This window comes from Pantherophis guttatus, chromosome 11 (genome assembly GCF_059756535.1).
Source record: "Pantherophis guttatus breed Tessera chromosome 11, ASM5975653v1, whole genome shotgun sequence".
NCBI classification, from domain to species: Eukaryota; Metazoa; Chordata; class Lepidosauria; order Squamata; family Colubridae; genus Pantherophis; species Pantherophis guttatus.
In genome coordinates this window covers 26,238,460-26,249,928 of record NC_142073.1, presented here as the reverse complement: position 1 = coordinate 26,249,928, position 11,469 = coordinate 26,238,460, and the positions used below count along the sequence as shown (strand labels likewise).

The 11,469-nt window shown below is 47.2% G+C and overlaps 1 protein-coding gene across 7 annotated transcripts in view; it reads right to left on the bottom strand.

The window, feature by feature from the left end:
* Positions 1–1,100: 1,100 nt before the first annotated feature.
* Positions 1,101–11,469, bottom strand: part of FCSK (fucose kinase) — a 34,450-nt gene continuing 24,081 nt past the window's right edge. For 6 of the 7 annotated variants that reach the window (XM_087877155.1, XM_060681510.2, XM_034425651.2 and 3 more), the window contains 3 exons: positions 2,538–2,637; positions 1,755–1,978; positions 1,101–1,506 (listed from right to left, as the gene is read on the bottom strand). In XM_087877155.1, coding sequence (XP_087733281.1) covers positions 1,414–1,506; positions 1,755–1,978; positions 2,538–2,637 — 417 coding nt within the window. In that variant the 3' untranslated portion in view covers positions 1,101–1,413. Of the gene's footprint in view, positions 1,507–1,754; positions 1,979–2,537; positions 2,638–3,525; positions 3,652–11,469 lie in introns of all 7 variants that reach the window. The other variant, XR_015729616.1, reaches the window with a different exon arrangement.

The window sequence follows — 11,469 nt, the reverse complement described above, 5'->3', positions numbered from 1 at the left end:
CACAAAATTCCACATACAGCTTTGTAAGATTTTGTGTGTTTGTGTAGTTAGAGTGAAACACTACAGAAACACACTAAATCTCAGAAAGCTGCACAAATATTTTATTTTTATTTTTATTTTTATATAAACAGCTAAATTTAAAACTTCCTAAACTTTAAATGGCTAAATCTAAAAAAAAGAACAACTAAAAAAACCCCCAATTAACTATTTTTTTTAAAGCTCCCAAAGGGGAAAATACCCAATAGAACAGGGGTCTCCAACCTTGGCAACTTTAAGACTTGTGGACTTCAACTCCCAGAATTCCTCAGCCAGCTTTGCTGGGAGTTGAAGTCCACAAGTCTTAAAAGTTGCAGATAGAGCTGCTCACCGATCAGCTTGATTGCAGGCAGGGAGATCCAGTTGCTTGCTGATGCATGGATTGCGATCATCATGCGATCAGCAGCTAAGGTAAGCAAGCTGGAGGCTGGGGGGGGGAGAGAAAAAAACTTTTTTTCTTTTATATGGCTCTGGCGATCCAAGCTGAGCTGCCTGATTAGCAGGCAACTCAGCTGGGATGTCAGAGCTTGGCTGGTCAGAGCCATTTAAAAGGAAAAAAAGACTGATGATCACGGGGGCCAGCTGGGCATGGGGGGCGGGGGCAGGGATTTTTGTTATCGGTTCTCCGAACTGCCTGCCACCATCGCTACCTACTCGCCCGAGCCGGTCCGAACTGAGAGCATTTCATCCCTGCATCAATCCCCCTTTGTGTCTTCTTCCACAGCTAAATGTAGCCTGTTGTCTTAGTAGCCCCTTCTCTGAAGAAGCTCTGCATTTAAAATATTTCTTTTGTTGGTGCGGATTCAAAAGGGGGGTGGGATTTGTTGTATTTTACTTTTCTAAATGAAAAAACAAGGTCCCAGGCCCTCACTTGAAAGGTTACTACAAGAGCAATTTTCTCTTCTCTTGCCTGCAACATCTGACCATTTGGCTGGGACAGGACCTGTTGCAGCTGTGCCTCAGGGGGTCTCAGTTTATGATGTGTCTGTCCTAGTATGCTCCAATTTCTGAAATTACAAGCAATGTATTTGCTACTTTGAATTTTAAAATGCACCAGACCCTCATTAGCTCTTAAGAAAACCAGTGCAACCTTTATTTTGTAATTGCAAATGAATAATTGTGGGTGTTCACAGCCAGTGCACTGCTTGCTTTGGGGACCCATTTGTGTGGAAACTGCTTAGATTTGCCAGGCTGAATGTTGCTTGCCTCATACAATGGATGCAGTCCTGCTGCTTTCACCTCTTTCCAAGAACTTCGTCCCACCGTTTGCTTGATTGGGATCTGCAACATAGCAGAGCCGGTTCTTCATCCCTGCCCTGCAGCTGGTTCCTGCAACCTCTTCGTGGTGGTGGAGCAACAGAGGAGGGAATTGCTCTTTCACGCCTCTAACGTATGTGTGTCCCCCAGAAGCTCCACCTTGAATCCCGCTGGGTCCACTTCCACAGTGTGGATGGTGACATTTCCAAGGACCTGAAAGGGACATGTGGATAAACAAGCTTTGAGCTGAGCATCTTCTGCGATTCCTGCCTTCGTGGCTCTCAGGCAGCTGGAGGGAGTGGTCTTCCTGTCCCTCCATGGGGGAAGCCCTTGACCTCACTCCACCCAGTCACCCCCATACATTAGGAGGTTTCTGTGTTGATCTCCCTATCGTTCCCAAGCCTGCAGAGGATTCCTCTTCCTTGGAGGAGCTGTCCAATGCGGGGATTGTGTTCACCTACCGCAGCTTCTGCCAAGATCTCCTGCAAGGCCACCCGGTTCCTGGGTTCTTTGGTTACCAGACAGAGGAAGCCCCCACCACCAGCTCCGGCCAGGCTCTGCCCATAGACGTGGGGCTGGAGCACCTCCATGATCTGCCGGACCAGCAGAGGCTCGCAGCCAGGGGCCATCTCCTTCTTCTGCAGCCAGTACCGATTCATACACTGGCCCAGCAGAGCCAGGTTGCCTGGAAGGAGAAGGGGAGGAGGATGGCAGCACCCCCCAGCTGCTCTCTGGAGAACAGGCGTCCAAGCACCCCTGCAGCACTAAGATCAATCTGCGCATCCTGCCTGGGACACACTGTGATCACTCTGCTTGGCTGTCCTCCCTTTCGAGATAAAGACTGGAGGGAGGGACAAAGAGGGCCACCATCCAACTCCTGGGTGTTGACTCTTAAGAGAATGGGGTATCTATGGGTTGTTCCCCTGGCTCCCTTCCCCAGCCAGATGTCGGCCGCCTCCTTCGCTGAAGATGGCTCTTTGGATTGTGTATGGGCAGTTTATTCTTCCTCCTTGTTTTCAGCTGTTGCTTTTTAACCAATTTGGTAAAGGGGTCACTTATTTTGCAATTCCTCAATTGACAACCCTCAAAGCCTTTATGAAACTCCAAACCGTGCGGCAGGGTCTCTTCCACAAGCACATTGACACTCGCCCACTGTCAAAATGTCGGGGTGTCCTCCAGCCATTCCCTGACTGGTCTGAGTTTTCCGGCTCCCTTCCTGGCAGTTTCATCTCAGGTGTGGGTACCTTGTTTAAGGGCTTGGGCACACTCCTCCGCATTGCTCACCAGAGCACTGGCAGTCTCTACCACGGTGGGCAGCCTGGCATACCAGTTCCTTAGAACATCCTGCAGAGAAACAAGGCAATGCCCTTCAGCACAAACCTCTTCCTTCTCAGATGTGTCTTTGCATTGATGGGGGGCTAAGAGGCGCACACTCCCCTTGCGGTGTCCACGTTCTTGAGCTTTGGGACAGCTGCAGCAGGGGTGGGTTCTACTTACCTTTACTACCGGTTCGCAGCGGGGCATGTGCAGAAGCATTTTGATGACACCAGGGTCGGTGGGCGGAGCCTCCTGCCGGTTTTACTACCGGTTCTATAGAACCAGTGTGAACTGGGGGCAACCCATCACTGAGCGGCAGGCAACAGTCCTGCCACCACTTCCCCCCCCCCAGCGATCCACAGGTGCTGTGGGCGGTGATGTGAGGAGGGTCAGGTAGTTGGAGGCAATCAGCTGGCCGTGGACCTTCCCCCGTCAACTGAACAGGCAGGTTCAGGAAGGGGCAGGGCACAGCGCCTTTGGGTCCGCTTCCGCTTCAAATGCAGCTGAGCGGGGGGGGGCAACTTGGAGAGGTCAGACAGGGATGGGGTTCAAGTCTCCAGGGCCCACTCAGTTTAGAATAGCTGGTGGGTGGCACCTTGGAGCCCCCCTTGGTTGCTGTGGGCATACAGCGGCACTGCAAGTTATTGTTTCCAACATCAAGAGTGCAGGAGAAAAAAGACTGGGGTAGCTACAGATCAGTCAACTTGGACCTGTTTCTTGAAAATCCTGGAGTTAAGATATGAAATATGAAGTTATCATTGTTTAGAGAAGAATGCACAGTTTGACAGGAGCCAGAATGCACTTAGTCAGACCAAATCTTGTTTGCTAAAGTAACTAGATTAGTTGACCATGGAAATACAATAGAGACGCCATCTCTTTTCTTTAGTGAAACATTCAAAAAGGCCCCCCAGAGACCTTGATCAAGAAGGCAAAAGAAGCTGGGCTGGACAGGCCATCATTCACTGATTGAGCAGCCAATCCTGTGAATGGACGTCAGTGGCTCCATGGGAAAGAGGGGTCAAGTGGCTTGCAAGACTTCACCTGAATGATGAGAAAATCAAAAAACCAGATTATGAAGTTTGCAGGCAATCCAGGGAGAATAGCAAAACCCTCAGATTTTGAAATCCTGGAATAACAGGCAAGATCTGCAAGTTGAAACTTCAGTGGGGAGAAACACTAAGCCCACCCTCTGTGTGAGGAAAGTCAAAGGTTTGGTTAGGATCATGGCAGGGATTGGGGAGGAGGGGGGAAAATATGTGAAAAGTCTAGATAGGTTGCAAGATAAAACTGGTATGATACAAGGGCCACGGAAAGATGGAGTCGAGCAAGAGATCAGGCACCGGTCAGAATATTTGGCCCTAAAATTTAAACACCCTCAGTCTTGGGGACTATTGTAGAAAGGACCCTCATGGAAGCCTTTCAGAAGTGATGAAGGGCCTGGAAGGAAAAGGAGCCACAGATGGAGACTCTTGGTGTGTTTAGTCCAGATAAGGGAAGATGTGAGAGCTGATCCGAAGTATTGGAATGGCTGTCATTTAGAAAATGGGCAGGTGGTTCAGGGTTTTCCAGAGAACAGGAGAAAGAATGAGTTTAAATGACAAGGTAGATTTAGTTGGACATCCAACACTAAAAACTACCCAACAATAGAACAGGGTATGTTGTGGGTCCCATCTGTTAGGGATGGTGAGACCACGAAAAAAGGCCTTTTTGGTGGTGGCCCTTTCCCTATGCGGCATAATTCCCTCCCCTTGCTGGCTTTGTTAATGGGCCTGGGGACCACAAATGGGGACGGAGCTGATCCAGTGGTTTGTCCAAGTGTGTTGCTGCTGCCATCAGGGCACGGAGTTACAATTTTTATGTTGTGAGTTTTAATGTTGTAAGCCACCCGAAGTCCCCTGTGGGTGAATTGGGTAACCATATACATTTGTTTAAAGCAATCAATAATAAACAGACTAGGAAGACCTCTCCAACAAGCCATTTGTTTAGTTTGAAGCTGAAGGAGCATCCTTGCACTGGGCAGTGGGTTGCACTACATAATCTCCAGAATCCACAGATTCTATGAACTATTAAACAGACCAGGTCATGACTGCTGACAGTGAAGGTCCAGATTCTAAAGGTTCCTCAATAATAAATGCCAGATCATCTGCGAATGCTTGGACCTTATATTCTTATGACTTAATTTTTAATCCCTTTATTTCCGAATTATCTCTAATTTGGGACATTAATGTCTCCACAGACAGAATGAACAGCAGAGGAGACAGTGGGCAGCCCTGTCTTACTCCTTTAGTTATTTCAAAACTTTGTTCCCCATTGATTATTATCTTTGCCCTTTGTATAGTGTATATGGCTCTAATCGTGTCTATAAATTTTTCTCCAAAATTCATTCTTATTAATTGGTTTATCATAAAGTCCCAGTTTAAGTTGTCAAAAGCTTTTTGTGCATCCAAGAAAACCACAGCTACCTGTTTTTTGGGGTAAGCTTCATAATATTCTAATGCATTGATGATAATTCTTATATTGTTTTTTATATATCTGTTGGGTAGGAATCCATTTTGGTCCGAATGTATAATTTTGTTCAATATATTTTTAATTCTATCCGCTATTATGGCCATAAATATTTTATAATCAGCATTATAAAACGAGACTGGCCGATTATTCTGTATCTTCTGTTGTTCACTATTGTTTTTGGGGATAAGAGTTATTAATGATTCTCTCCAGGATTCTGGTATCTTGGCCTTTTTCAGTACTTCATTAAATGTTTCTAATAGCAGTTGTTCTAATGACTCGAAATGTTTTATAAAATTCAACAGGAATTCCATCTGGGCCTGGAGTCTTATTATTTTTTTGCTTTTGAATTGCTCTTTGTATCTCCAGTTTCGTTATTTCCTCGTTTAATATTTCTTTTGTTATATATGGTATTCTGGGAAGATTCCTTTTTTGAAGGTATTTATTTTATTTATTTATTTATTTGTTTCCATTTCTATACCGCCCTTCTCCAAATAGGACTCAGGGCGGTGAACAGCCAAAGTAAAAAACACAACATACAAAACTTAAAAACAGTTTAAAATAATTAAATATTTTGGCCGTAAATTAAAACAACCCAATTTAAAATCAATTTAAAATTTAACTCAAGCCAGTCCAGCTAGTTGAAATAAATAGGTTTTCAGGGCCCGACGAAAAATCCGGAGGTCTGTTATTGTACGTATCTCTGGGGGGAGGTTGTTCCAGAGGGTGGGCGCCGCCACAGAGAAGGCTCTCCCCCTGGGGGTCGCCAGCCGACATTGTCTGGCGGACGGCACCCTGAGGAGGCCCACTCTGTGCGAGCGTACTGGCCGGTGGGAGGCTATTGGTGGCAGAAGGCGGTCTCCTAAGTACCCCGGCCCTAAGCCATGGAGCGCTTTAAAGGTGGTCACCAACACCTTGAAGCGCACCCGGAAGACCACCAGGAGCCAGTGCAGCTCGCGCAGGAGAGGTGTCACATGGGAGCGCCTCGTCGCTCCCATAATCCCCCGCGCGGCCGCGTTCTGGACCAGCTGGAGCCTCCGGGTGCACCCCAGGGGGAGCCCCATGTAGAGAGCGTTGCAGTAGTCCAGGTGGGAAGTGACGAGTGCCTGAGTGACTGTGCGTAGAGAGTCCCGATCTAGAAAGGGGCGCAGCTGGCAACCCCTATCCCGAGCCCTCCAGAGATCATCCACCAACGCGACCAATGCCGTTTCAGTGCTGTGCCCAGGCCGGAAGCCAGACTGGAGTGGGTCTAGATAGACAGCTTCATCCAGGTACCGGGGAAGCTGTTGCGCTACCACACTCTCAACAACCTTCGCAACGAAGCGAAGGTTGGAGACTGGACGATAGTTAATCAAAACAGCCGGATCCAGAGAGGGTTTCTTGAGGAGGGGCCTCACAACCGCTTCTTTCAAAGCAGCCGGCAGGATCCCCTCACTCAAAGAAGCGTTAACAATCTTCTGGAGCCAGCCTCGTGTCACCTCCCGGGAAGCCAGTACCAACCAGGAGGGACACGGGTCCAATAAACATGTGGTCGCGTTCAGCCATCCCAGGACCCTGTCCATGTCCTCGGGAGCCACAGGATCGAACTCCCCCCAGATAACACTCTCAAGACCTGCCTCAGTCATCCCGTCTGGACATACCCAGTCAGAGGCCAGCCCTTCCCGAATCTGAGCGATTTTGTCATACAGATACTGCACAAAGTCCTCAGCTCAGCCCTGCAAGGGGTCATCCCGCACTTCCAGGTGGAGGAGGGAGCGGGTCACCCTAAACAGGGCGGCCGGGCGATTATCTGATGACGCGATAAGAGCGGCAAAATAGCTAGATTTCGCCGCTTTTATCGCCACTAGGTAGGTCTTAATATGAGACCTCACCAGTGTTTGGTCGGATTCGGAGCGGCTGGTCCTCCAACTACTCTCCAGGTGTCTTTTCCGGTGCTTCATCTCCCTAAGCTCCTCGGAGAACCAAGGAGCTAGGTGAGTTCGGTGCCAGGTCAGAGGCCGCAAAGGCACGACACGGTCCAAGGCCCCGGCAGCCGCACTATCCCAGGCGGCCACCAGGTCCTCAGCCGAGTCATGAGCCAGAGTCTCAGGAAATGGCCCAAGCTCCATCTGGAACCTATCAGGATCCATCAGGCGCCTGGGGCGGAACCACATGGTCGGTCCCGCCTCCCTGCGGCGGGGTGCAGCGGTTAGAAAGTCCAGTCGAAGGAGCGAGTGGTCAGACCATGACAAGGGTTCGATGACTATATCCCCTGTATCAAGGCCACTCGACCACTGACCAGAGACACAAACTAAGTCCAGAGTATGTCCACCCGTGTGAGTAGGGTCATGAATTAACTGAGTAAGGTCCATGGCCGTCATGGAAGCCATGAACTCTCGAGCCACCTCAGACGTTTCGCCGACAGATGGCAGGTTGAAATCCCCCATGACTAGAAGTCTGGGGGTACCAACCGCCACCTCAGCTATGACGTTGAGCAGCTCGAGCAGGGCCGTTGCCACGTGGCAGGGAGCCAGGTACGTGATCAACAAGCCCATCTGTACTCCACGACCCCACTTCACAAAAAGGGACTCACATCCAGCTATCTGTGGAACAGTGGTCTCCCTCGGATCAAGACTTTCCTTTATAATAACCGCCACCCCCCCGCCCCTGCCCTGAGGTATCTTTGAATATTCTCCTCTTCAATTTTTTACAGTTTCAAAAACTGTATAGTTTTTGAAAATAGTTTACTGCTATACTTTTCTTTTTTTCTTCCTGTAGATGCACCATTCCATCCTCATTCTCTAATTAATTTCTTTTCCTTTTCTTTTTTTAATTTATAAGTCAACCGTCTTCCGGGCTTATTGGCATTTTCAAAGTAATTTTGTTTAGTTGCTCTAATTTTTTGTGCTACTTCTTCTTGGGTTATTAATTTAATTTGTGTTTAATTAACTTTTTTTCTACTTTGATTTCTTGGTTTTGGGATTCTTTCTGTAATTTAAATTCTGCTTTTCTAATTTTCCTTGGAGCTCTGCCAGTTGTTTTTATTTCTATTTTTCCTTATTGTGTATGCTATCAATAAACCTCTTATATAAGCTTTTGTTGTATCCCATAAATTTTGAGTTGTAGTTTCTTCATTCCAATTTTCCTTTAAAAACAGGCCTAATTCTTTTTTTGAGTATTGAATAAAATTCTTCTCTTTCACTATCCTTTGGTTCATGGTCCATCTCCCTCTCCTCCTGACTTCTCCTTTCCAACTAATTTTTAATGGATTGTGGTCTGCCCAGGAGTTGGCTTCAATTTCTATTTCCGCAATGTTTTTCCCTGTTTCTGGGTCCATCCACGCCATGTCTATCCTTGACCATGATTTTTGGGGGTTAGAGAAGAAGGTATATTGCTTTTTTTGTGGGTTAATTTCTCTCCATATATCTTTTAAGTTAAATTCCTGGGCCAATTCAAAAAATGCTGGTGGTAATATTTTCCTTTCATGCTTTTTCTTTTTTCCAGTTTTGTAGTCTTTTTTAGGGTCTGCCACCGCATAGAAGTCACCTATTATGCATAGGTTATTTACTTCTAATTCTATTAGTTTTCTGTGTAACTTATTATAGTATTCTCTCTGATGTGTGTTGGGTGCCTAAATGACTACAAGTAATATTTTTTTTTTTGTTTTATTGAGATTTCAATCATTAGTGTCCTGCATACATTTGTTTGGGATTTAACCTTTCCTTTATATAAACCGCTATCCCTCTTTTTTTTGTTTCTGCCAATGCTACAAATAATTTCTCTAGTTTGGGGGCTTCCAAAAAAGCACTTTTCCCTTTAGGAATGTGCACTTCTTGTAGGCATACTATTTCCATGTTCAGTTTTTGGAGTCTGGTAATTGTTTGTCTTCGTTTTATTGGTGCATTCGATCCATTTATGTTGATTGATATTAAATTCACCTCTTCCTCCATTAAATTACTTATTTGTCCTTCCTGCTTCCCTTTTTTGTGTTACTCCCCTCTGCTGTCTTGTTCTTACACCCTCTCTGTATTGGTTTCCGGTCTCCAACTGCTCTTCCTATCCTCGATTTGATTCGTTTTCTTCTTGACTTTTGGATTCTAATTCCTCTCTACTTTCTAATTCCTCTCCAAAGTTTTGTTCGCTGAATTCCTGAGCCTTTTCTACCGTATCTATTCTTATTTTTTTATCTTCCCAGGATATTAACATGCCCTCTGATATTAACCATCGGAACATGATTCTATGATTAGTCAATTTAGCAGAGAGGAATTGATAATTCCTCCGTTGCTCACAAATTCTTTTGGTTAATTGTTCTAATATTATGATCTCCTTCCCTTTAAACATCAGTTTGTCTTCCCTTGTCTTTCTGTAAATTTCGTCACGAATTGATTTCTTTGTGAATCTGACATGAATTTCACGTGGTAGTTATGTCGTTTCGCATAATCTGTATAATCTGTATAAATAAGCCTTGTCAATACTATTCCCTTATTTATTTATTTATTTATTTATTTATTTATTTATTTATTTATTTATTTATTTATTTATTTATTTTTAAATTTATATACCGCCCTTCTCCCTGAGGACTCAGGGCGGTGTACAGCCAGAATTAAAAAACATGAAATACAAATATTAAAAACAATTAAAATATATATAAATTTGGCCCAAAATTAAAAATACAAACCAATTAAAACATTTAAAATTTCTTCTTAAGCCCGGCTTGCTGGAAAAAGTGGGTTTTAAGGGCACGGCGGAAGGCACTAAGGTCTTGGATTCTCCTTATCTCAGGGGGCAACTGATTCCAGAGGGTAGGTGCCCCCACAGAGAAGGCCCTCCCCCTGGGAGTCACCAGCCTACATTGATTGGCTGATGGCACCCTGAGGAGGCCCTCTCTGTGGGAGCGCACGGGACGATGGGAGGTCGTCGGTAGCACCAGGCGGTCTCGAAGATAGCTAGGCCCGATGCCATGGAGCGCTTTAAAGGTGATAACCAACACCTTGAAGCGCACCCAGAAGACCACCGGGAGCCAGTGCAGCTCACGCAGGAGTGGTGTTACATGGGAGCGCCATGCTGCTCCCATCACTACCCGCGCTGCTGCATTCTGGACCAGTTGGAGCCTCCAGGTGTTCTTCAAGGGGAGCCCCATGTAGAGAGCGTTGCAGTAATCAAGGCGAGAGGTGACGAGGGCATGAGTGACTGTGCACAGGGAATCCCAATCAAGAAAGGGCCGCAACTGGGGAATCAGGCGAACCTGACAAAAGGTCCCCCTAGTTACAGCTGTCAGATGTTCCTCCAAGGACAGCTGCATATCCAGGAGGACTCCCAGATTGCGAGCCCTTTCTGTGGGGGCCAAAGACTCGCCCCCAATAGTCAGTGATGGAGTCAACTGACTATATCGGGATGTCGGGAGCCACAGCCACTCAGTCTTGGAAGGGTTGAGCTTGAGCCTGTTCCTCCCCATCCAGATCCGCACAGCCTCCAGGCACTGGGACATCACTTCAAGGGCATCATTGGGGTGGCCTGGGGTGGAGATGTACAGCTGGGTGTCATCAGCGTACTGGTGGTATCTCACCCCAAAGCCACGGATGATCTCGCCCAGCGGCTTTACATAAATGTTGAACAGAAGGGGTGAGAGGACCGATCCCTGTGGCACTCCACAGATGAGAGGCCTCGAGGTCGACCTCTGCCCCCCTGCCAACACAAACTGCGACCGGTTGGAGAGAAAGGAGGAGAACCACCGCAACACGGTGCCCCCCACCCCCAACCCCGCCAACCTGTGCAACATGATACCATGGTCGATGGTATCAAAAGCCACTGAGAGATCTAACAGGACCAGAACAGAGGAGCAGCCCCTGTCCCGAGCCCTCCAGAGATCATCAACCAACGCGACCAATGCCCTTTTCGTGCTGTGCCCAGACCTGAAACCCGACTGGAACGGATCTAGATAAGATGTTTCCTCCAGGAATTGTGGGAACTGTCGCGCGACCACACTCTCAACAACCTTCGCCATGAAGCGAAGGTTGGAGACAGGACGGTAGTTGGCCAATATTGCCGGATCCAGGGACGGCTTCTTGAGGAGAGGCCTCACCACCGCCTCTTTCAAGGCAGCGGGGAAGTGGCCCTCACTCAGCGAAGCGTTGATAACACCCTGGAGCCAGCCTCGTGTAACCTCCCGGGAAGCCAGTACCAACCAGGAGGGACACGGGTCCAGTAAACATGTGGCCGCACTAAGTCTCCCCAAAATCCTGTCCACATCATCGGGAGTCACAGCGTCAAACTCCTCCCAGATAACATTCTCAAGACTATTCCTCATCACTCTGCCCTGATCTACCCAGTCAGAGTCCAAATCCCCCCGGATCTGAGCGATTTTGTCATACAGGT